The 25731-nt window shown below is 40.8% G+C and overlaps 2 protein-coding genes across 3 annotated transcripts; both read left to right on the top strand.

Moving 5' to 3' along the window:
- Nucleotides 1-257: 257 nt before the first annotated feature.
- Nucleotides 258-15732, top strand: inppl1b (inositol polyphosphate phosphatase-like 1b). 2 transcript variants are annotated; one of them, XM_084549335.1, is made up of 27 exons: nt 258-1380; nt 2401-2464; nt 4408-4546; nt 4642-4762; nt 5076-5216; nt 5408-5495; nt 5641-5718; nt 5852-5989; nt 6139-6253; nt 6357-6457; nt 6536-6638; nt 6748-6944; nt 7989-8106; nt 8278-8374; nt 8465-8603; nt 8694-8793; nt 8955-9043; nt 9641-9722; nt 10181-10270; nt 10366-10479; nt 10563-10651; nt 10738-10825; nt 11225-11377; nt 11777-11858; nt 12517-13312; nt 13402-13517; nt 14807-15732. In XM_084549335.1, exons 1-27 carry the CDS (start codon nt 1244-1246, stop codon nt 14898-14900), a joined length of 3669 nt encoding a protein of 1222 aa, XP_084405461.1. In that variant the 5' UTR covers nt 258-1243; the 3' UTR covers nt 14901-15732. The 2 variants fall into 2 exon arrangements, with proteins under 2 accessions (XP_084405461.1, XP_084405460.1); XM_084549334.1 differs by having other exon boundaries at nt 8278-8603.
- A 1958-nt stretch (nt 15733-17690) lies between these two features.
- LOC311491753 (P2Y purinoceptor 4) lies at nt 17691-20489 on the top strand. Its single transcript, XM_084549773.1, has 2 exons — nt 17691-17912; nt 18973-20489. The coding sequence occupies exon 2, from the start codon at nt 18996-18998 to the stop codon at nt 20076-20078; it is 1083 nt and encodes a 360-aa protein (XP_084405899.1). The 5' UTR covers nt 17691-17912; nt 18973-18995; the 3' UTR covers nt 20079-20489.
- The last annotated feature ends 5242 nt before the right edge of the window (nt 20490-25731 follow it).

Genomic DNA, 25731 nt, shown 5'->3' with positions numbered 1-25731 from the left:
TTTCTGTTTGGGATATCAGGAAAGAGACAGGACGGGGTGGAGGGGGGAGGATAAAATAGACAGGAGGAGAGAGAGAGAAAGAGGAAGCAGGCTGCTGTTTCACACACTGGTGGTGAAGTTGAGCCCCTCACAAGAATTCTCCTGGCTATGTCCGCCATCTGGAATGTCGAGTCACTTCCTCTGTCTGCCCTGCGCTCTAACAGGGTTGTCCTCTGCCTCTCTGCTCCCTCCCTCTGCTCTGACAGCACTCTGAAGAACCGCTGGAGACCACGCCAGTGCAGAGCGGACTTTTGACAAGACACACGCCAGCACACAAACATCCAGCATGAAAATAAGACCCCCGGAGTAGCCTGCGCCCAACCAGACATAGTCTAAATGGAATCTGGGCTTGGAAGAAGCAAAGACAACTGCATTCATCAGCTGAACTTTTTGGAGGGTGTTCCTTTTCCCTTATATGGCAACAGAGCTGGGAAATCATTTGAATTAGTCTGGTTTCTGTTGCATGCCTGTCTGGTTTTAGTGCTGACTGAGTTCCATCTGGTATGTTTTTGTCTCTGCTATGTGCGTGTGTGAGCGTGTGGGCGCCGTGTGTGAGGCTTGATTTGTTTGTTTTGCCATTCTTGGTTCTTCTTTTCCTGTTGTTTGCATGCGGGGCTTTTGTTTTGGGACAGGAGGAGGGCTTGTGTTTGTGGTTAAGCTAGAGGCACAGTTGCTGCCTCAGGGGTGGCTGCTTCATTCAGACTCCGCACCTCTTGCTGTTTTTCCTCTACCTCCTTCTCTCTCTCTCTCTCTCTCTCCCTTCCCCGCACTGCTGTGATGGCCTGTGTTTGTTGGAGCAACACACCCACCTGGGTGCTGCAGCTTGAAACCACAGACTGAACCTGGGTCTCTCTACACAAGGAAAGGTGGACTGGAGCTTCTGCTGAGGAGCAAGCCGTTGTTGGAATGGACTAATCACACAGTCCGCTGGATGTTTCTTCTTTCTGCCTTCAGTGTAACAGGATGCGGGACCCAGAAGCAACCAACAGGAATCCAGGAAGTGATTGCTGATAGGGTTGTTTGACACTTTGCCCCTGAAGAAAAGGATCATGGGAACATTTCAAACACTGAAGTGACTTGAGTGGCAGACCTCCAGCGCGATGCCACCTGAGCAAGTCTGACATTTGCATCAAGCTTGTGTTATATCAAGTTCATCACCTCATGTGGATTATTTTTCAGAACATATCTCTCAATATTGATTGTCATGGCTACGGCAGCATGGTACCATCGTGACATCAGCCGTGTGCATGCAGAGGACCTGTTGGCACGGGCAGGGAGGGATGGCAGCTACCTAGTGAGAGACAGTGAGTCTGTGCCAGGAGCCTATGCATTGTGCCTACTGTGAGTACACACATATTCACCCAGTTGAATAGCCAGTATAGCCAGTTTATCTTACCTTTAACTGGCATTATATCTTAGTGCATTCTACATAAGCATCTGTGACCTATAGTTGGACAAAATCCTGTATGTCTTCCACTTCCTTTATATTAACGAATGAATCGTTCAATAGTTCACTGAAGAACTAAACACAACTTCTACTATGTGAGGAGAAATCTAACAGTGTATATACCCAAATCTTGGGAGATTTGGGGATTTTTGGCATGATTCATTGATTATTCATGAATTAAGTTCTGCAGAATGTTCCCATCTGTAATTTGATTCAGCAACTTCTCTCATCCTGTCACATCCATTACTTTCTCCATCATCTGCCAGCAGTCAGCAAAGGAACTACTGTGGCTAAAAGTGGAACACAAAGTCTGTGCCAACTTCACACTAATGCCATCTGGGGACTAGTTAGACTGTTCTGTCCAAATAAAGTTAATCTCAGTCAGTCAAACCTTAGATTTTGACTCCCTGTTTCCCCACTTACCCCTCTTTCTTCCCTGGGGCCCCTGAAAGTGGGTGGGAGCTCCAGCGACCGCACTACGCTGACTGCTCATCAGCCCAAGCCAGATACATTCCTGAAAGCTGAGCCCTCTTGCTGCTCACAGTGCTCCTTCTTTCCCTTCATTCTTTTCTCAGTATATCATTCCCTCTTTTAATTTCTTAAATTTCTCCACTGTTTTCCTACTATAATAATTCCACTTTGTTCATGTACTATACAGTAGCTGGCTAATATATACTGTCTGACACAACTTCCATTGAAGGAACAGATGGACGTGATAATTTCAGGGTATCTCACACATTGTATAGCTAAAACAAGGCACATCATTAATGATCTGTAAAACAACTGCCGCCTTGTTAAAAAAATGACAGTGTCTTTAACTACAGTGAGAGATATGAAAATCAAACTTTCCATTTGAATGTTTGCTTTTGTAGTAAATTGCAATCTCACTAATAAGTTATTTTTGATTTCCAAAGGTTCCAACGTCATGTTCACACCTACCGTATTCTCCCTGATGCAGATGGTCTTCTAGCAGTTCAGGTGAGTGTTTATCACCAGATTAAAGGAAAACACGATATATGTCTGAAACCTTGGCACAAACTCTAAACACGGGAAGAAACAGCCAGTCAGATGCAGTTAGAAGGATCAAACAGTGGTTTGTTATTGCCTGTTGTAATGAGAACAAGAACACGTTTGTGTTTTCCTTTCTCTACAGACTGTTACAACTGCAATAACTTTGTTGTTTGAATGGCATCACTGCCATGTAGCTGCATGCTTGCAGCATGAGCTCAGCAACACAGTGAAGAAATTGTTTTTATGTCTCAGAGATTCCTACTCAACCCACACACTAGGTCATTGACCAGTGGGTGGTTTATTTGTTATGTGTATGTAAGGAGCTGTTTGTATTAGACATAATGAGTCCGTTGGATGTGGCAGGGTTTAAGTCAGGGATGGTATGTGTCTGTTTTTGATACTTTGAGCAGAGGGCCATTTAGTCAGCAAATGACCTAATTATTAGACTATAAAAACCTACTAGCACAAAGTTACAACCACACTCTATGTGGTTGAGAGAAAGCGTGAGAATGATAGAAACAAACCTTTTCGAGGCCAAACCACAAATTGTGTGACGTTTTTTAAAACTATGTCTGCATATTGAAATCCAATGACGAGTTAAATACTGAATGTCTGGCAGTCGTTTTTAAGTCTTTGACTTGGAAAAATCCTCTGCTTTCCAGTGAAGACCTTAAACTCTGTTGCTATTTCAGTTGTTTTTCCACTGTCATCAGTATAACCCTCCAGTACGTATTTTCCCTCACTGGAGTTGCTCCACTAACTCACTAGTCGCATGCTTGCCTTTTTGTTTTTCCAAGAGGGCCATGGAGCTATTTTGGGGCCAATTTTGTCTTTTGCTGTCTCTTATTCCTTTTCATTTCTTTTTAATTGCTTTTCAAGAGGTCCTTGTGGTTTAAAAAATACTATTTGAAGAGTTTCTGGCAAAACACACAGGTACCTCAAGCCAACAAATGGTTTCTTTGACCGCAGAATAAAAACAAAAACTGCTAAAAAGAGGGCACAGGAAAAGAGTTCACTTGGTATTGTGGTCTAATGTGTAGCATGCTGATTTTGAAAGTGAATTGGGTCACTGTGAGTACATAAGCCAGCACCTTTATTAATCTATTTTTTTGCCTGTGCTACTTAGAGGTAGATTGAAGTGTAATTGTGCAGGCTTTTATGGAAAGTATGAGAGAAGTCTTGCTTGTGCTTGTGGCTCAAATGCATCAACATATGCATTTTTTGGACTAAATGAGAATGTTAGCCCACGATGAAGCATGCAGCTGGATAGAGGAAGTAGCTGTCAGTGATACTTGCTCTCCTTTGGGGTTCAGGCCACAGCTTTTTTAATCCCTCAGGGATTCCTGTTATCACAGCGAATCATCTGCATGTGCCTTTTTCTGTCATGCAAATAAATACTTCTGCTTTGTTCTACCAAGAAAGATTTCGGAAGCGGTTTGGTGTTGCGTGTACTCTGTGAAACATTAAGTTAAAGTTGTTGTATTTAAAGTCATTTTTAATACAATTAGAGCAATGAACAGGCATCAAATAAGTCTTAGAGTTTAGTTTTCAAGTTTTTATCATGTTTATTTAGTTTAAGAAAGACGAGGATTATAAAGGAAGTAAACGACCCATTTTATTTCTCTTTTTAGAGCTGAATGAAGCCTGGGTATAACTTGTTAGAATACACCTATAACCTTTTAGCTATACATTTGTTACTGCTACCCAAATTTTGTGCACAACCCAATAGTGAAATATTTTTTTCTGATTTACTCAAAGAAAGTTAGTCAACAGAAATTAATTATCTTAATTGATTTATTCTCAATGTTTTTTACAGTACGTTTGTTTCATTGTTGTTGGCTTTTCACAGGATCATGCATAAAAGTTTATGCAGTTTTTATGAATTAATATTGGGTTTGTGTGTCCCACAGACAACACAAGGGGTGCAGGTGAATTGTTTCCGGACACTGGAGGACTTAGTTTTGGGGTACCAGCATCCGCACAAAGGCCTGGTCATTCCACTGCTCTTCCCTGTTCCCCGTGATGCAGACACTGGGGATGAGAGCTCAGGTGAGCCACCAGCTGTTTCACATATCAACTGTATGTGATGTTTTATATGTAATACACTTGCTCTTTGTTAACTTTTATGTTTCGTGTGTGCCCAGATGATGAGAAGCCTCCTCCTGTTCCAGCCTCTGTCAGCACTGCACCTTTCACAGGACCCACAGCAAAACCAGCCCCTCATGCCCTGTTCTTGGATAAGCTGCAAGAGCTGAACACATCAAAGTATGACTATTCAGCTCAATTTTATATGAACTATAAAACTATTAACTGAACTGAGCTGTAAAGTTCGTATCACATGATGTGTTTGCTACGATTCTACATTTTATTTACATACATTATGCTCTGCTGGCAGTCAAGTATAGCAACTACTTGTACGTTCTTCCCTCTTTTAACTTTTTTGTCCTATCAATAAATGATGATCATATAGTATCTGCGGTGCTCTTACACTACTGTTTTTCACAAATTTCTGTCTGAATCTGAATTCTAACCATTTTACTTTTTTAATTTAGTTTTTTTTATTTTGTTTCTTTGACAGTACTGCAGGTGAGGTGATCGCCCTGCTCAATGACTACCTCTTCAGTGAGCTGCCTCTCGACATTGAGAATGTGCATAAAGGGGCAACAAATCTGTGCCACCTCAAGCGTACTCTGGGTGCTGCCTGCCAAGGCCTCAACAGGTTAGCATTATTCTACACTTAATGTTAATGAGGATCACAAAGCAACCAGTAGTTTGATGGCTGTGAATGTATAAACGGTTGTCAGGAATGATTATTGCTGAATATTTTCCTTGTTTGCTGCATGCTGTGTATGTGCATATAAAACATTTATTTACAGCGATTAAATGAATGTACATGTATCGGTTCTGCAGTGAGATTGACTTGACTCTTTCAAGTCTGGAAACCCTGGCCAAGGTCTTCGACCATCCTAGCTGCTCTTTGACACCCACTAAGGCACAGGTACAATACAAACCAAGCAATATGCTTTTATAAGAACAAAAACTACCAGCAATTCCGTTCATAGGAGTTAAGGCTGAAGGTGCATTCTTATACATCTGTATATGCAAGCTTATCGTGCCTTCTGTCTTGTGTTTTCGGGATCAAGGGTCCAGAGATGGAGATGGACAACCTGCTGTGTAAGATCTCAGCTTTGGTCAGCCTTCTTTCTTCATTGGAGAAAAAGGTGTGTTTATGTATGAATACTGTTTCTGCATTATTGCATTTCACAGTTCTGAGTTCTGAGTTTTTACAATGACAAATCCTTCCTGTAATAGACCAGTTGGACTGTAACATTGTAATACCCTCTGCACATACAGGTGTTGAAAGCATTACAAGATGCTGTGACCAATCACAATCTGGCAATGCAGCCTAGCCCACCCACTCCAGAACCAACGCCCGCCAGTGTAACACCTGTGAAGAACACTGCCAGACAAGTGCCTGTTCATGCCTTTCAGGTAAATCAGGGTGACAAATGAACTTCATTTTACATCAGTAGAGATTCTACAATAACCCTGCCCTTCACTTACATCTTACTTTATGACAACGAAAGACATATCAGCTGACTTTATAAACGTGTTAACAGTTTTTTCCTTTGTCTGTGAAGGTGAAAATGTTTAGGTATGGCAGACAAACTGTTTCGGTGGATGTGGATACAGGAGTGGTGCTTTTTGACAAGAAATCTGGTTCATTTAGTATAGAGAGGGTCTCACATGAGAGAAGTAAGAAAAATCTTATAGTGCCAATAACATTATCTTGCCTACAAATATATTGTGTAATATAACATATATCCATACGTCTGTTGTTTTGTTTTGTGTGTATCAGTTCTTCAGATTGTCAAGTTCCATAGCAGTCCAGCCAAGGTACGCATGGTGGTTGACAGCCACCACAACGCACCGCGTGAGATGACGTTTGAGAGTGCACGGGTAAGACAAGATAACAGGTTTTCTAATTTACTGGAATCCACTGTTTCCTTTACCATAATTCACTGTCTTCTTTTTCAGAAATGTGACTCCTTCTGCCAACTCCTCCAGCTGATGAAAACCAGGCACTCTAAGCGGAGTGAACCTGATGTGATCTCCGTTTTTGTTGGCACCTGGAATATGGGTTAGCATTAATGTGCTGACAGTCTCTTTCGCTGTCAGGCAACATAAAGAAAATACCCCAACATGCTGAACAAGAGTGACTGATTTATTGTGTTGTTTTGTATATGCAGGTGGTTCCCCTCCACCTCGAAGCCTGCAGTCATGGGTGACATGCTGCGGGTTGGGACACACTCCTGATGAGTCGATCGCCTTGCTTCCTCATGACATCTATGCCGTGGGGACTCAGGAAAACGCTCAGGGGGAGAGAGAGTGGACAGAACATATCAAAGCAACCCTGCGCAGCTATACTCGTATTGACTTCAAACAAGTATGTCTTGTCTTCAAATCTTCTTCAAATGCGTTTTCATCAGTCACCAACAAACATATGGGATAATCTTAGAAAAGATTCACAGATGCACATACCTAGAATTTAACAAAGGGGAACTCCAAACTTGTACGTCAAACTCTTTATGCTTTACAAAGTCTGATTAATTGTGTCACGATCAGATTATGATCTGTCTTTTATTGTGAGTCATTTATAACAAGTAAAATGTAAAAAGTAAACACTATACATTCTGAGGAATTTAAATTCAAATTCCTGTTCTACACAATGATTGCTAATCAGTCATCTATTTTTATGTTATTTTATACGTTACGAAAACCCAGCTTGCTCTGATTCTAAACGAGGCCAAACCCTCGCGATTTGACACGTTTTTCCTCCAAACAAATTTGTATAATGCTAAAACAATTACGCAGCCACCCAGCTCATATGGTTTCTAAATACACAATTTATCAAAGCTCATCTCACTTTTCCAAATGCTCCTCACAGAAATCTTAAAGCAATTATCTAGCTATATAAACTTGCCACGCCTGAACTATTATTGTGTAATCTAATGTTATTCTTTAATTTTACACAACATGCAATACTTTAATCTTTTATAATGCCTCTGATCTGAATCTGTATACAATTATTTTTGTATTTTCTGGGAGAGTTTGAGTGGTTGTAAACTTAAAATATTTTAACAGCCATCTATATAAAGCATGAACCATACACTTTATACATACAGTCTACTCTACAGTAATGGTCTACAATCATTTACAGTTAGAATTAGCTCAACCCTGGCATTTTAGTCTTACAAAGCTTGTACTTTAACTTCCTGCAAATCTGTGATTCATTCTTTTTATGGTATATGCAATGAAAACACTTTCTTCAGAATTTTAAAGGACACCCACCCATAAATACTAGATGTGTAGACTGTAGAATGTGGACTCACATTTTTCAGTAAAAATACTTTAAGAACGTAATGAAATAAAAGTTCTTCCGCTGTTGTTACTGTTGTTATTTAATGTAATGCAAGATAATATCCTGTAGGTGGCAGTGCAGTCCCTGTGGAATATGAGGTTGGCCGTGTTTGTCAAGCCAGAGCATGAGAGTCGCATCAGCCATGTGAACACAGCCAGTGTGAAGACTGGCTTGGGGAATACGTTGGGTAGGCCACCCTGCATTTTCACACCACTAGAAATATATACAAAGAAAATACAGAAAATGTACAATATCATAACTGTTGGCACTAAATATTAAAGACTGATGATGATTAACCGGACCAAGATGTGTTTTTATTTTTCTGGAGGTCTGAGGTCGACTATTTCTCTTGTTTCAGGAAACAAGGGAGCAGTTGGGGTCTCCTTCCACTTCAGTGGAACATCATTTGGTTTTATTAACTGCCACCTGACTTCTGGAAGTGAGAAAGTCCTGAGGTGCATAGTGTGTAAAAGGTGTGTGTGTGTGCTACTTACATTTTTATGCTATGTTTTAAAATGTATTTCTGTCTTGCAACATATTTCCAGGAGGAACCAGAACTTTGTAGACATCCTCAGGCTGCTTTCTCTGGGTGACAAACACCTCAGTGCCTTTGACATCAGCCTGCGCTTCACTCATCTGTTCTGGTGTGGAGACCTCAACTACAGGCTTGACTTGGATGTACAGGTCCGACTGACACTTTTCATTCTTGTTTAAATGTGGAATGATAGGTAATTGAGATACCCCAGACATTTATGTTACTGCTTCTAACTCTAGGATATCCTGAAACATGTGTCTAAGAGGGAATTTGAGGAGCTCATGTGTGCCGACCAGCTGACCCGAGAAAGACACAAAAGGAAGGCCTTTCTCAATTTCAGTGAGCTCTAAATATAATATCAAGAATTTATTTGTAAAAGCACTAAAATGTCATTTTCTACCAACAAAAGAACTAATAATTAAATAATACTTTTTCATTTTGATTTGGCTGTACAAGTGCTTAAATTGCTCTGCACTTTTTCTCTTATTATCATGGTTAAGAGGAAGAGAAGATTGCTTTTCCACCCACCTACCGTTATGAACGGGGCTCCAGAGACTGCTACCTCTGGGAAAAGTACAAGTCTTCAGGGGTGAGTAATTAATTGTTTCACCAAAATATTTTACACTGTAGAGAAAAAAGCATGCCCACATTCGTTATGGGACACATAATAAGAGTTACCTGAACTTTATCAAGGTTATTATCTAGGCTCGCCTGTCATTTCTTTGGTTCAGTCTGCAGCTGAACTGGCATAGAATCCTAATATTCCTCTGGTTTTGTATGTTGATCATTTTTCTAAAGGAGATTTTCTGGTTTGTTGCTGTTATACTTTCAGCCTGTAGGTTTAATCTATTTTTAGAAGATTCTATACACTGTACTTAGAAAACTGCAGGTCTTTTCTGTAAGACCCTAGGTAGTTGTACTTGTGAACAGTTCTTAAGATTATTTATTTCTAACTTAATCTTTTTAAAAGGTCTATAGAGACAGGTGATTTTGGCAGCAGCTGCCATGACCACTAAAAATAGGAGGTTAAGATTTAACCTCCTGTCTGAAACAAAAATATCTGGCATTACAGGAATGAAGGCCCCCTTCAGTGCATATGCTATATATGTATCTGTCAATTTAATTAGTAAACAGACAAACATACAATATGTTGCTGGTGATACTATAGCTAATTCTGTTTCTGTAGGTGCGGGTCAATGTTCCATCATGGTGTGATAGGATTCTGTGGAGGTCCTACCCAGAGACACACATCATCTGCACTGCATATGGTATGATCTGTTGTTTTATATATTAAATTAAAAAAATAAAAATAAAAAATAAAGCACAAATAAATAAAGCATTCTAGAAAATGTGTTAAAGCTGTAAAGGCTGGGCAGTGGTTAGTATTTTTTTATTTGTGCCACCATAAAATAAGGGCCACCATGTCAACGAATAGCCCTCAACCCCTGCATCCTGGTCTGTGGTCCATAAAGAAACAGAGTCATTTCCTCTGTTTCAGCCTGAACGTTTGTTCTAACCTCAGCAAACCATCAAAGCACAACGAACATAACGAATTCTGGTTTGCAGCAGAACCTCTTTTTCCTTTTAAATAGAGTGTCGCGACACCTGTTGAAATATTTCAGGAAGCTCATGTTCCTTAGAGAGGTGTTACATAATTTTACAGGACATGTACTATAGGTAACTTGTTTTTACAAGTGAAGTAACATAATGGTTTGTCTCCTGCCAGGTTGCACAGATGACATCTTCACAAGTGATCATTCGCCTGTTTTTGCCACCTTCCAAGTAGGAGTGGCGTCACGGTTCAGCTCCAAAACAGGTGCTGTCATTGTTTTGGCCCTTCAGACACTAACGGCTGGAATGTGACTGACTTTTTTCAGTAAGTGAACAGTATTGCCTCTTTAATTTAAACAGATTCAAATTCCAGCATGGAGAAGGCCTGGATTGAGCTTGAAGGCATCGAGTCCATTGTGAAAACGGCAAGCAAAGCAAAATTCTTCATTGAATTCTATTCCTCATGCCTTGAAGGTATGGTGTCATATCAAAAGGAAAATCACAATAAAGCATCATGCAGAAAAGTAGCAGAAATACATTCATATCTATCTTTGCAGAGACACGACGCTCCAGTGAGAATGACTCACAGAGCTGTGATGTTCCTGGATTCCTGAAACTGGGCTGGTCCTACAAACAGCTGCCGAAGGTCAGAGGCTGAGGTCATCTCAAAATGCTTCAAAGCACCTTTTTAAGCCTTTTTGATAACTTTGGGTTTGTTCATCTCTGTCATAGCTCCTTCCGATTATGTCTGACATGGAGTATCTTCAGGACCAGCACCTGCTGTTGTCTGTGAAGTCATGTGATGGGTTTGAGTCATACGGTTGGTCACTATTACATTCAAACTTCATTCCATTGCACTGATGTTGTTGCTAGTCATAGCTATTAAAGACACTGTTTACTCAAGACCGTAATGCTTTGTTGTTGTTTATTGAATTTACTCTGATCACATCACACTACAGCTGGCTCCAGTATGTTATTTTAAGGATTGCTGATTTCATCTTTACATGCCATCAACACATTCATCGTGCTTAAAATGCTGAAATTTTAAACAGTTTCTTTGGTAATTCCCTTTTCATTCAAGAGATACAAAAAAACACATAAATAATGTGTTTTGAACTCATTTGGTCCTGTAACACCATGACATACACAAACTAGGTCTTACTGGATGGTTTTCCCCATTCATGTAATATGTCATTTCTTGTTTTCTTTTTTGTCGTAGGTGAATGCTGTGTGGCTCTGCACTCACTCACTGGTGCATCAGAGCAATTTGAGACATTTTTGAGTCACAGAGGTGAGGAGATGGGCTCTATACGTGGACGGGTCAGAATCCATGTTCCCAAAGACAGACGGGGAACAAGGGAAAAGGTCTATGGTGCGTCAGCCAAAACTGGTCTTCTTCAAAATCTCTGCCTTGCTTGCACTATCACTTCCCACTAAGCTTTCATCTTCACTGTCACTGAATCCTTTGACTCCTATGAGTCTCACATTGCTTCCTCTATTTGGTTCCTCAATGATCCCTGGCTTGGCTTTGCACTTGCTATCGACCGTTTCCTCTTTTGGTCTTCTGAATGACTGACCCTGACCAGATGCATCCTGAGACACTGAAACAGGAAAGATGGGTATTATGCCACCAGGTCAGGCACAACACACACAAACACCACTTTACTGTGCGATGACAATACCCTTTGACCTACATGCACCACACAGATTTTGAAGAAGTCTTTCTCATTACAAAATTAGTTGTTCACATCTTGTGATTTGAATTTTTCAGAGTGGTTCTCCTTTGAGAAAGATGATAAGGGTCCTGCAAGGGCTCACATGTCTCCTGCAATGACACGGATGCCAGTAACCAGGTGAGGACCTCTTAATGTTTTTGAGCGTAAATCATCAGAAGACATTCAGTTCTCAAAGAAAAACAATTTTCAGCAACACCATCTACCTTCTTTTCCAAAACCAGTATTTTGTTTTAGAAGTTTGCAAATTCTAACATGGTTGTGAGCACATTCTGCCATATTAACACGCTTAAATTTGCATAGCATTGTTTTGAGATCCATTAAATTTTCTATCCTTTTTATTCAAAACTGCAAAAACAATAGCAAGAAAAATGATTCAAAGGCTCAACAACTAGAGTTTGAAACACATGGCTATAATTTCCAGAATCTAGCTAAAATTTTGGCACTATCCTGGAATTGATGATAAATACTTGCCACCAAGAGCTCGTGTTTTGGTATTTCATATGACTTTAACCTTGTCGGCATAATAGTCAAACCAGACTTCTGGATTGTATGTCATTTTCTTATCAGAACCTGTAACCACAAACCCGCATCACTGAAGACTTGTGTTGTTTAGCACAAGGTCGCTTTGGTCTGAATACTTGCAAAACTACCATTGAGTGCCAAGGCACATATTTTAAATGGTTGTGAAGACAGTGAGTGGCAGTTGAGAATAGTTTTAGGAACAGTTATATCAAGTTCAGATGCCAAAACTCAAGACTAATTATATTCATTGCAGGTCCTCTGCAGTCCCTCTCAAACCAACTCCGAGCAGCTACACCAACCCAGCCTACTTCATCTTTGAAGGTGTGTCAGTGGCACGCAAGGTGGAGGAGGCTCCACCCCCGAGAAGAGACTCTCAGTTAATCTGGTCTGGTACTGAGGCCTTGCAGCTTCCTAAAGTCTCAGGCCGCCAGGGCTTTGACAGGAGACCCTGTCGCAGATCAGACTTTACAGAGATTGAAATTCCAGCCATCGTGCCCCAGTACACTTCAACCAATGACCTCCATACACCCCAAACCAACTCCTCCTATCAGCTTTTCCCTGCCAAAAGCCAGTCGCCCATACCATCACCCTCAAGTAACGCCATCTCACAGTACCAGGAACAGACTTCACAGCCCAGAGATAAATACCACGGTAGAAGTATTGTTCAGGACTCCATACAGCCTGAAAGTAATGTAAGCAACTTGTACATGAACCACTCAGCAATCATCAAGGAAAAAGCCAGACGGGATCAACACCAGCTGCTCCCAGAAAGGAACAATCGTGTCAAAGCAGCCAAAGCACCATCAGCTTTACCTTACACCCCTTCTCACTCAAGACACTGTCAGGCCTCTGCTTCGTGGATGGCGGAGCTGCAGCCCCCTGGACCTATGGGAGACAACTCACTCACTGCTTTGCAAATTGCCAAATCCCTCAGCGAAGTTGACTTCTTCCCCACAGAGCAGCAGGTCCCATCCCTACACAACCAGAGGCCAAATTACAGAAATGGTCCTTCCATGCATGGAGATAGAGGCTACAGCAGGGAGAAAGAGGTATGACCCTGCTTTCAAAGATGGATGTTAAAAGTAGTTGCATCTGTTTCTTTGTAAAAATTCTTTCTACTTTATCTCAATACACACAGGTGTCTGTCCTCCAAGGCGCACCAGAGACTGTACGGGAGCTTCTCACAGCTCTGGGTCTTCAGAAATACACCCTGGGACTTAGCCTCAATGGCTGGGATGATCTGGATTACTTCAGGTGAGATGAATGTAATAAATAAATAAATACTGTGGTAACTATTTGATAGTTATTAGAGCCACAAAATGTCAATTTGAGCTGAGTGTGACAGACTGAACCATTAACACAAGCACCAGTCCTGCAAATGGGGGGGTGGGGGTGTTATGTACGTAAAACAGTTTATATTTCCGTTAAATGTGGACTACACTTACAAGAAATCATTATAGAAACAGAACTAATAGGCATTTATTGCATCACCCAGGCTGTGGTTTCTGATTTGACATACATAGAGAAGTTAACTGTTAGGCCAGCTACCATACGTACCATAGAAGCTGTTGTCACTAAAACCAATGAGTATTTTCTACCAATGGACTGCTCCACTTTTATTTTTAAAACAGTTTTAAAACAGAACTTTCGATTTCTACTTCACTCTGTGTTGCATATTTAATGTAGTAAGTTGAAATACAGACCGCATTATGCAGTTAAATAGAAATACTGAAGAATAACCCACCTCTACAAAATGATGAAACACTGTTACCACCGCTGAGGGGTATTTTCCACAAAATGACAACAATGTGCTGCTTTACCTTTCTTCCTAAAACAGAACTTGGTTTCTCTTTGATTTTACATATTTGAAGTTGAAACACATTCAACATAATGCAGTTTAATAGAAATATTGACGAACAACCAACCTCCATAAGATGAATAACCTTTAGTGTATAATTCCCTGTAGAGATAACCTAAGTGTTCAAAAGAGACTTAGAAGAAGCAGCTGAAGTCCTAATTGAATTTCCACTGTCATGTGACAGTCATGCTCTGCTGTCAGGTTAGCACCTCGAACGTCATTGGTTACCACTTCCATTCACAATTTGTGCACAAATCAACATTCACTCCCAAATTCCCTCGTGTTTTCCCAGACAGAGTTATTTCTTGAGTTACACTGGAAGAACATTTTGCACCAGAAATACTTCTACACAAGCTCTCTTGACATCTATGAGTGTAAGAATGTTTGAATGTGAGCTTCTAGTGAAAGCCAACCTCTTCATGGCCAGTTGAAAGGCAGGGAATGACATACAGTGTGTGTTTTATGACTGACTTGAATGTGAATCAGTTTTTTTAAGGTAAATTTCAAATGAAGTAGGTGTAGTTTCTTTAATGTTGGATACAGTATATAGCTTCTTGTATCTGTATAGAGATGCTTACACCTCATACATTTACATAACATTACTGGTTTATAAAGTTACGGTAGGTTAAAACCTCTCCGTATGATTCATATCTGTAATTTTAATCAATAATTTATTCTTTCACAGTGGCATCACTGAGGCAGATCTGTGTGCTGCTGGAGTGACAAATCCATCCCATCGACGCAGGATCCTTGAAAACCTGCCCAGGAATTGGAACTGACATAGAGCGATGAAAAGCATTGATGGTACGAAGCCTTGTAATCTGCTCATTTAGAACTGGAAGAACTGCTAGGGCTGTCACATCAGCTGGACTTTACCACGGCCCTGTCATATTTTCATTTACTCAATCAATACTGTAACAACAGTTGGTCAGTGTCAACAAAGCACAGAGAGCATAATGCAGGAAGTGGCCACTGCACAGTTTGCTTTATTCATCTATCCGTCTCAATAGATAAAGAAAGAGGTAGGTGATATCAATGAAAGCCTTGATATGCATCTCCAATTACTGACATGTATAGAAAAAATGGATCATGGTGTCAGTGCCTCATGGATTTTTTTTTTTTTTTTGTTTTCAATGATTTTTTAATGACTATAAAGATGTAGTTCTTCAATTTACAGTGTTCACACAAGGCCAGTGTTTGCCTTCCACCTTCACGCCATCTACGGTGTTCTTCCGTTACGCGGTCATTATTGAGCCTGGACCAGAGCTTTTAAAAACCCTCTATTAAACCATTTGAGCATAAAATCCATGCATATCTACTGGAAGACTGCCTGGAAAGCTGGTATAGAAAGACCTGCCATATGTCATTTTGTTTACCATCTCTTATTGTCACTATCATGTCACTTAATCAGTACCGATGTCCACTGTGCAGGTTTAATGCATCGTTTATAAAGTGCCTAAAGCAACTGTTGATTGTCACTGAGCAAACACACGTTTCACTTCACGCTGTGGAACAGTGTCAAAAAATAAATCTCATTTGCATATTTCTAATCTCCATCCTGCTTGTATATTGTTTGATGCAGCGATGCGTTCAGGTGATTGTTGAGAAAGGTAAGTCTCTATAATGAGTAAAGAATTTACAAAACCATTTTTAACTTTACTAATAGAAAGATTCAAAATGTCAATGCAATGCATTCCAACTAGATGGTCCTTTGATATATGTGGAAGCTGTGACAGACACCCACACCTTTTAGCCATGTAGGGAATAAGACCTATAGCTCATGCCTTGGTATATCGTATGTATAATGAATTCATGCAAGTAGCCCAAGTACCAACATACTGAGAAAGTTGATTTGTGATTTCTTTTTCTCACTAGGTTCTGCACAATTTGTACTTTACATTTTTGTTGAAGTTCTTGTAGAGTACAGCTGTCCTTCTTTTAAAGCAAAAATGACCATAGTCCAGACGAATCCTGCTGTCAAACAAGTTATATAACTATATCGACTACATTTGCTCGAAAAGTCATGTCCAAAACCACAAGATGGTATTTGTCAGTATAATAATAGACTACTACAGACAGACATGAGACAAGTGTGAATCTGAGCCAAAAACAACTCTTTTTTCATTCAGCTGAAGTAGTTACTTATTAAAGCATAGCCAAACACATGTCTGCTGACAGGAGGTATGTGTCAGTGACCACTAAGTCACTTAGTTACTGACTGTCGTGATGACATCAGCTGCAGAAGTGCTGGGACGTTTTGAAAGGTAATGGGTTAAAAAGTCTCAGAAGTTTTATTTTTAGAATCACAATGACTTTGTGTTCTCCAGTAGATGATCCTTTGTTACAAAGCATCAAAGTTTGGTTGAAAAAGAGGAAATATAAATGTTTCCTCTTGACATGCCACTGTAATGACTAAGAAATATCATGAGAACCACTAGCATAGCTAAGTGAAACACAAGTGTGTTTGTTTCCTGTAAACCTCTCTGGGTGTAACTGACCCAGAGACGCACATTCACAGAGCTAACCTGTGGACTCACACAACCACATCACTATGGGTATTCCTCATGCTTATTTGTATTTACTATTTTTACCATTATCATGATTTAGGTGAGGTTATGTTAATAGATAACGGTAAATGTATCTTAAATAATCTTTCCCATGCTCTGAGTTATTAGGCTTTTATCAAAGCAGGACCGACCACAGTGTAAATCCAGAGATGTGCTCAGGTTTTTTTTTTTTAGATTGAGTCTAGATTGTGTTCTGTTGTTCATTTTAAGAGTAATTTGTCACAGGCATGGGTTCACTGGAGTGGGTATGATCTTGATTCCAGCTGTGGGTCACTCAAACTTTAGTTTTAAGTAACTTATTAAGTAAGACTTCATCTGAGTTTATTGCCTGCCTGCGACAACAGGACTGCACCTCCTGCCTGCTTTTATTGCTTTATGATCCGGCTTTATAATTCCACACCTTGTCATTTGATATCTTCGGCTTTTCCATTGGACTCACCTGACACCTTGTCAAACCAGTCAGTACTCTACTACTCCTGAGAGTAATGACTTAAAAAGGATTACACAGTATACAGGCTACTGTACAGCCATGCAAGTATTGAATCTATTGACTTCAGATGAGTGCTCTTCTGGTAATTACTTTCATCCCAAAGACAATGATGGAAGAATTTTTCAACTGTTTACTGAGCAGCATCCCAGTGGAGCAATGCTCTATTACAAAATAAAATCCTGCAAGAGTCAGTCAACAAACTGTTCTATAAAACTGTAATGTTCTCCTGGTTGTAAAGCAGATGAAAGAAGAAAAGAAAAGACGATTGTTCCTGCACATATACATGCATAAATACTTTGATATATTTGGCTGCACTCCAAGAACGATCTTTTAATTAATGGAGTAATAATCGATTTTAAGACATAATTGTCCAAAAGCTAAAACACTTCTGGCAAACATCTGTAACCTAAATGTATGGGAGCTTTACCGGAGCTGCTATAAGGTCAGCGGCTGTTGCTCACTCAGCAGTGTGACTGCCCACTTCCCATTTCAGCCTGTGTGTTACACCCTCCCACGAATCCTGCGCTCTCAGTGACTACATGACTTTCTACGACTAGAAATTAGACTCGTTATAAGTGCGTGTCCGATGCTCACCGGCTGGAGTTTATGTCCCGAAAACGAGACGAAAGAGGAGCTCATCCCGGCTGAATATTTCAACCCAGTGTGAAGTTGGGAGAGTCCTCTGTAGCGCCCGGATCCCCAGCCTGACATCAACACTTTAGGAGCCTGTCGGGGTGAGTTTGTGGCGGCAGTGTTGCCATAATCGGTTCAGCATGTGTAGAAGGGCGCACTTTGGGTGCTGTTAGATACTTAATTCACTTTAAAACTTTAAAACTATGAACAAGACATACTGGGAAGTTGCAAATGCTGTCCTAAGGTTAGGTTTTCGCTACTTTGCTATTCTTTTGTTTTACATTTCAAAGTGAAACATGTTACTTTTCCTCCACTACATCTGCTGTAGTTACACGTATCTCAACACTATCTAATAATATTAATCATGATCCTTTATAGGGTAATATTCTGCACATGGAGTATTCTTGCTTGTGATACTTAAAATACTGTGCTTAGGTAAAAATTGAATTAACCTCCATAGCTTACTGAAAACTGTATATATTTTTTTAAGACTTACATGAAGGATCCTGAATACACGATGAGCAGGGATTGAGTCTTCCTAGAGCCCAACATCAACATTGTGAAGAGAGACTGAGATTAGTTCAGAAGCCAGTCAGTTTTCTGTCAATCAACAATCAACAAAAATTACACCAATCAGCCACAACATTATGACCGGACAGGAGAAGTGAATAACATTGACCATCTTGTGAATATTCAGTGTTCTGCTGGGAAACATTTGGACCTGGCGTTCGTGTGGATGTGGCTTAGACATGTAGCACCCACCTAGACCAGACCAGGCACCCCCCACCCAATAGCAATGACACTCCTTGATGGTAGCAGCCATCCCCAGCAGGATGCAGCCTGACACAGGCACACGCACAAAAACGGTTTAGGAACAACTCAAACAACATGAAGAACAGCCCAAAGGCCCCCGCTAACAACATTCTGTTACCAGACACCACAGGACACCCTCAGAAGGCACATGTCCATTCTCTGATCTGTCAGAACCGTTTTGGAGGCACAAGGCAGACCTACACAATATTAGGAACATAGTCATAATGTTATGCGTGTTCAGTTTATATTCTTTATATATATATATTTATATTATATTTATATAATGTACTTTTTCCATGTCTCATGTTTTCTTTTTCCACTACACTTTTTTTTCTCCTGCCTTTAAAGCTGAGCTCAGAGGTCCCATCGCTATGGAAACAACCATCAACATCCCCGATGCACACAACCAGTCATCAGTGTTCACATCAATCTTCAACTCCAGCTGCCGCTTTGACGAGGAGTTCAAATACATCCTGCTGCCCGTGTCCTACAGTCTGGTGTTAGTGGTTGGCTTCATACTCAACGCCACGGCTTTATGGCTGTTCCTTAAGATGCGTCCGTGGAACCCCAGTACAGTGTTTATGTTCCACCTCGCTCTGTCTGACTTCCTGTATGTTTGCTCCCTTCCCACCCTTATCTACTACTATGCCAACCGTAGCCACTGGCCCTTTGGTGTCGCCTTATGCAAAATTGTGCGCTTCCTCTTCTATGCCAACCTCTACTGCAGCATCCTCCTTCTCACGTGTATAAGCGTGCATCGCTATCTTGGCATCTGTCACCCCATCAAGGCTATTACCAGGGTGAAACCTCATCATGCACACCTAGTGTGTGGCCTGGTGTGGGGTGTGGTGACAGTGTGCTTGGTGCCCAATCTCATCTTTGTCACTACCTCCAGGAGAGACAATGACACACTGTGCCATGACACAACCAATCAGGCGTCCTTTAAGGAGTATGTGGTCTACAGCTCTGTTGTCATGGTGCTGCTCTTTGGCATCCCATTCATGGTCATTGTGGTTTGTTACTGTCTGATGGCACGGACCCTTTGCCAGCCTAGACAGGGAATATCAGCCAGCCAGGCGGCTGCTGCCTCACGTAGTAAATCCATCAAACTCATCATCGTGGTGCTGGTGGTGTTTGCAGTGAGCTTCGTCCCATTTCATATTACACGGACCCTCTACTACACGTCCCGTGTGCTGGAGCTTAACTGTGAATTCCTTAACATTGTAAACTTTGCTTATAAGATCACCAGGCCGCTGGCCAGCGTCAACAGTTGCATCGACCCCATTCTGTATTTCCTGGCTGGGGATCACCTCCGCTCGAAACTGATGTCTCTTCTGACAGGAAAAAGATTGACGACAATCAGCCAAAACTATGAACAGGCACCGTCACAGCTGAACAATATGGGTCTGACTTATACGAACTCAGCCAATGGAGCCAGCGCGGAGAGGTCCTGACATTTCTAATGGATCGGTCAGGAACAAGTTTACCTGAACCTGTGTTCAACAGACATAAAGACCATGTTTTGATTTCCCTCACCTTCTTCAGATTTCAACAGGAGGTGACAACTCTGGTCCTTTTATTTGTATGAAGTATTACTTGGAACTCAACATGTAAACAGACAGAAATTTTCTTTGCTAAACATAATTTTTCTTTTTGAGAAAATGCTGCAAATGCAGAAGAAAGTTAGACGCTTGAGTAAACAGCTTTGAGACAAGAGGTCACAGACGCCTTAAATGAATGATAGAACATTCAGTCAATAAAAAACAAACTTTGATTGTGTTCAGCCCTACCCAGTTTTTGATAAGATAACCATGCTGTTTTGTCAGAAATGATGTAGTTGTGAGGCAATCCTTCCTGTTGTATCAACAGTGTTACCAAGAAACTGCAGCTGGAAGCAGTGTAGCTTCCGGATCCCAGCTGTTTTTGTCCTTCAGCTTTCTCAGCTGTCTGTTTTTCAACTGTGGCGAAAGACATACAGACGGCTCCGGACAGTCTCTGTGCTCTCAAATCCACCCACACCTAGGTCGAGGGAAAAGGGATTTTCCCTTTTCCTTTTTACCTTTGAGATATATGGAATTTCAAGTTTACAAATGGAGGTTAATCTCCATGATAGTTTAGCAGGAGTGGGAATCAGTGCCGGAAAAATTCTTCGCAATGATAAAGAACCTTCCACCCGAGGTTTCAATGTTGTTTTCACATTGTACTCCCATGATATCAAGCAGGATCTCTGAAGATGTTTTTGTTATTACAGTTGATATGTATCATAAAGTGTTGCCACATGAGTTAAAGGTGTCATAAACTGTATTTCTCATGAACTGATTGTGCAGTGGGCGGCACAGTGGCGAGGTGGTTAGCACTGATGCCTCACAGCGAGAAGGTCCCGCGTTCGAATCCATGGGCTGACTGGGCCTTTCTGTGTGGAGTTTGCATGTTCTCCCTGTGTCTGCGTGGGTTCTCTCTGGGTACTCCGGCTTCCAAAGACATGCTCATTAGGTTAATTGGTGATTCTAAATTGGCCGTAGGTGTGCATGTGAGTGTGAATGGTTGTCTGTCTCTCTGTGTTAGCCCTGTGATAGACTGGTGATCTGTCCAGGGTGTACCCCCGCCTCTCGCCCGATGACAGCTGGGATAGGCTCCAGCAGACCCCCGCGACCCTTAACGGGAATAAGTGGGTACAGAAGATGAATGAATGAATGATTGTGCAGTGAGTCTTTCCTGTCTAGTCACTGGTCAGGGAGGTCTTGTCAAAATCCAATGTAATGTAAAGTGACCTGCGACAATCACATAACATATTCATCTAACTCTTGTTTAGCTAAAGTGAAACTAACTATAGATTTTGTTAGGGAAGTGAAAAAAGAAGACTCAAACTGTGTGAAAATTATTTTCTTTAGAAATGTACCATTGACAGCAGAGAATGAAAGAGACATGCAGAAGTTACTAAACACGGTTGAAACATCTCCCTTAGTGGTGAGAAAGAAGCTTGGATCATTCATGTTGTCACATCCGTGTAAAGGTCAAGTAGAAGAAAACAACACAAATGAGATCAAAGGCCCTGAATAAATGATGAATAATGAATAATCAACATTTGGGGGAGCACTTTTGGATTGTTAATGACTAAATGTATAGTATATTGTTCCAGTGTTGCACTGACTGCAGTCAGACATCAGATTAGGTTTGATTCCCCTTGTGTCATTTTATAAACACAATCCTTTGGCATTCAAAATTCATCAAAGTTTATCAGATGAGTTTTTACCTTGAGATCCATTTTGAATAGCTCTTAATAAGAAATATCTAGTAATCTAAAGAAGGTTTGTTGAGAAGAAGACGCGTCAGTTTTGTGCACATTTCACCTCTTCACGTTGCTATCAGTGACAGCCTTCACTCAGTGGGAACTCCTTTATTCCTGCCATGCAAGCTTACTAGCGCCTCCCCGTGGCCAGATGTGGTAAAGACTCGGTGCTCCGTAGCAGGTCGGGAAAGCAGATGTATACAGGTGTGCGCTTTCAATAAATAACTTCAAAATTACTGTGATTATGTAGCTTTTTAATAATACCTGTTTTTTTTGTTGTTGTAAATTTGTCTCCTCACAGAATGCTCTGGGCACTCGACGTTGTTTTAAACACAAAGAAAGAAACTGGGTGAATGCAGCAATTCCCAGAGACTTGGTAAGATGGCCACAACATCCAGACTAAAGCACAGCCGGGGAAAAAATAAACTCTATTTGTGAATTATTCTTAAGTAAAATTACAGCCTCAACGATCACCTCAGCGTTCTACGGGAAAGAAGTAATAATCAAACCAATTTATGCCTGACAACATTTCAAGCACGTTCTGAGTACAATTTTCTTAGTAATGCCACTTGTAGAGCAGGTGCCTGTGCAAACAGGGACTGACGACAAGTAAACCTGAAACGTGGAAGATGGTTAATGCGTAATTGTTCAATAATGTTTTGGGGGGATTTACAGTATAGCCCATTTGAGACGCCCATCCACTTGAAGTTAAAATGCACCTCGTGTTGTTGAGTCTGAGCTCAGAAGGTGATTGACCATGGAGCCGAAGGCTGATGCCTTTTTTCTTACATTTAAGCTCAGCTGACTGCTTTAATGTGTGACAATTAGACAAAGTCCACATCATTACCTGACCCATGCTCCTCACTCACCTCATGTGTCTGCTTGCTATTTTATGAGTCACAGTTTCATTAAATAAAATTAGACCCGATTGATTGATGGAAACGATATGTATGATTTGCGCTCATGCTGACTGGAAATGTTGGTGACAGCAGAAGTATGGAGACACGTTTATACAGAATAATTCAAGACGCACATTGTAGTATATGTCTGATTGGATATTGTTTAATGAATCCGAAGAGAAATTATTATAGCTACACACAACTTTAAGATACTGTCAAAAAAACTGTTTATTGGATGATAATTAGTATTAATGATCTGTTGTAATGTTAGGGCCATTTTTTTTGGTAGTTTAATGTTTTTGTGGAGGCGTCAGAAACGATGATTATTATTAATTTGTTGCCAGGGCCCCACCCTTAGCCTGCAAGACAAGACCGCGGGTATTTTAGCCCACCTCAGTCACGATTCATTGTATATTCTTTGGCAAATTGCAAAAACACATATGAAGAAAGAAAAAAAACAAGGTAATTATTTGTTTTCATTGTTATTTTTATTTTGGGATGATATTTGATCAGCAGTCGTTACTCATTTTATAGGCGATAACACCTAGGGAAAAATAATTTACATTTAAGTGATGCTCCAAGTCAGGGAAAAAAAACAAAAAAAAAAACATTAAAAGATTCCGTATTTGATTAGATGAGATAAAATGATGGAATTATAATGAGCCTGAACTTTCATAAGTTCCCGATCATATCACAAAAATCGAAGAATTCAAGTGGCCACTGCGGTTTAAATTAATTAATAAATAAAAGGCTTTAACAAGCAAGGTTGTTTATGAGTTTAACTGTAACTGATGAAGATTTGTCCTCCGCCTCTGTTTAATGCACCGCATTATTTGGTGGGGTTGTTTGGATCCATGTGCGTCTTGATTCTTTCGGAGTTCAGAGAGTTTGCTTGAATTAGTTTCAGCCCCCCCCCCCTTATCGACCGTCATGCACCTCTGAATGAAACACTGGATGTCCACGTTCAGCGAGGATGTCTGCGCTCAAGGACACTGTGGATAGCGAGAGCAATCAATGATGAGATTCACGACATTTAGAGACGAGAATTATTATTATTACTTTTTAAAAACTTGGAGGGGAAAAAAAACCTGAAAGCCTACCTCCTTGAGGACTTCTTTGATGAATCTATTTAGCTGCACGCATACACCATTATCAAGTTTCTCCTATAGTATTGAATTTAAAATACCTTTCCATCCAGCTCTTCACAGCAAAAACTGCTGCTGCTGAGATTTGTGAGAGTGAAGAGCGGAGGGATTCATTTAATGCACCTAAAAGATTGCAAATAATTTATTAAAAGCAACTCATGATAATGGTCTTGAAACCTATTTTGAACAGTTTTTAACCTCCATTTCAGAGTTGTTTATATTCTAAGAGTATCAATACAGGCTTTCTGAGAGAAAATATCATGCTGATCATCTCACAATCATGTCATGCTGCCTAAAGTCAGAGAAATCTTGAGCATCATTCATTCATCTGAATAAATAGATAAATAATAGAATGTGACAGCAAACATGGACTATCCTCTTTTAATTAATCGGACTCATTGATGTTGGTGAAGTTTTTTAAAAATACAGTGCGCATTGATTGTGAGAGGCACCCACGCCTCGGCCTAAAGTGTTGCATTTGTTGAGCCTTGAACATTTTCTCTCTGTGTTTTTCCCCTTGTTTGGCAAATTATAAGGCAGAGACGAGGGATTTCAAGGACTCGAGGACTTCAATTTAATCGAAGAGGCTGAGAGTGGAGTGGAAGAGTGACACACGGAGGAGAGAAGTTCATTATTCTGGTGAAAAGGAAACCAATGGCTTTCATAGTCGCCATGGTAACTGGCCTTTCTTTTGCCGCCAGACCTATGATAAGGTACTTCACAGCATTAAGCACAATTATTGCAAGGTAAAAGGGGAACTATTGCTTTCCAATGCTAATAGATGTTAGATATTGATTGGCATGGCGATTCTTATAGAAGCGTGGCCCAACTGTTTCACCTGTCTGACTCTCCGCAACCTTTGAGGAAATTGGATGGAGGTGATGCTGGATGGGCCTTTGTGGCGCCGGGGGCTTCAGCTGCTCTTGCATCTTTACTTGAACACAGAAAGAAGAAGAAAAAAAAAAACACTTACTTGTGACAGTAAGAAGATGAAGGCAGATTTAAGCTGATATAAAGTTAGAAAATTGAAAAAAAAAAAAAAAAAGAATGGCATGCACGGTTATAGTTTCTGTCTGCGTGTTTCTCCCAAATCCGTTATTGCAAAATGTATCCTAACATAAACGCTAAACACCCGCTGCTTCCCATCATTAGCATGCATTTTGTTGTCAAGTGACCCCGCTCGCTTTCTAACACAATGGCGGGTAGGCCTTGGTGGCGAGGAGGTCAGCACCAAGCATAAGTCCAGGCTGTGGGGGGTGTTTTGTCGGTGGCGGCCTGCTTAGTTGGTGAGAGGATGGAGGATTAGTATAGTGGAAAGCATGGGAGGTGGTGTGCATGCAAGGAGGGATAGGGTGGTGGTGGTGGTGGTGGTGGGGGGGCAAATTGTTTTAACCCCTATTACAGCAACTGCACGGCGCTTCTCTTATCTAGGCCGCTGCAGCCACTCATTAATATTCTGTACATATGGCAGTGCTTTCTGTATCATTGTCTATTAATGGGAGGGATAATCGCTCATTCAATTATCAGGCAGTCAGCAAAAGACCAACCGTGCCTGCGCACCCCTGGTTCACACAGTGGCACAGCCCAAAACAGAGGTGTGCCAGTGAGAAGGTGAGAGCGATAGCAGGGATTACAACATATTAGCTACTTTAATAAGTCACGCACCAGGAATAATGTGAAGCAAATAGAGGTCTGGTGGTGAACATGCCTGAACTTTGTAGCAACAAAGCAGAGGACGGCTGTATCTTCAACCTTCTTCCCGTTCAACCGAGGA

The sequence above is a fragment of the Chelon labrosus genome (genome assembly GCF_963514085.1).
Source record: "Chelon labrosus genome assembly, chromosome: 8".
NCBI classification, from domain to species: Eukaryota; Metazoa; Chordata; class Actinopteri; order Mugiliformes; family Mugilidae; genus Chelon; species Chelon labrosus.
The sequence above is the reverse complement of the archived record's forward strand: the minus strand, read 5'-3'. Positions and strand labels throughout refer to the sequence as shown.

Coding starts and splice junctions, on each gene's coding strand:
- inppl1b (XM_084549334.1), top strand. CDS start 1,244: ATGGCTACGGCAGCATGGTACCATCGTGACATCAGCCGTGTGCATGCA. Junction 8,794..8,954: donor GAAGGCCTTTCTCAATTTCA/GTGAGCTCTAAA, acceptor ATCATGGTTAAG/AGGAAGAGAAGATTGCTTTT. Junction 13,518..14,806: donor GATGATCTGGATTACTTCAG/GTGAGATGAATG, acceptor ATTCTTTCACAG/TGGCATCACTGAGGCAGATC.
- LOC311491753 (XM_084549773.1), top strand. CDS start 18,996: ATGGAAACAACCATCAACATCCCCGATGCACACAACCAGTCATCAGTG.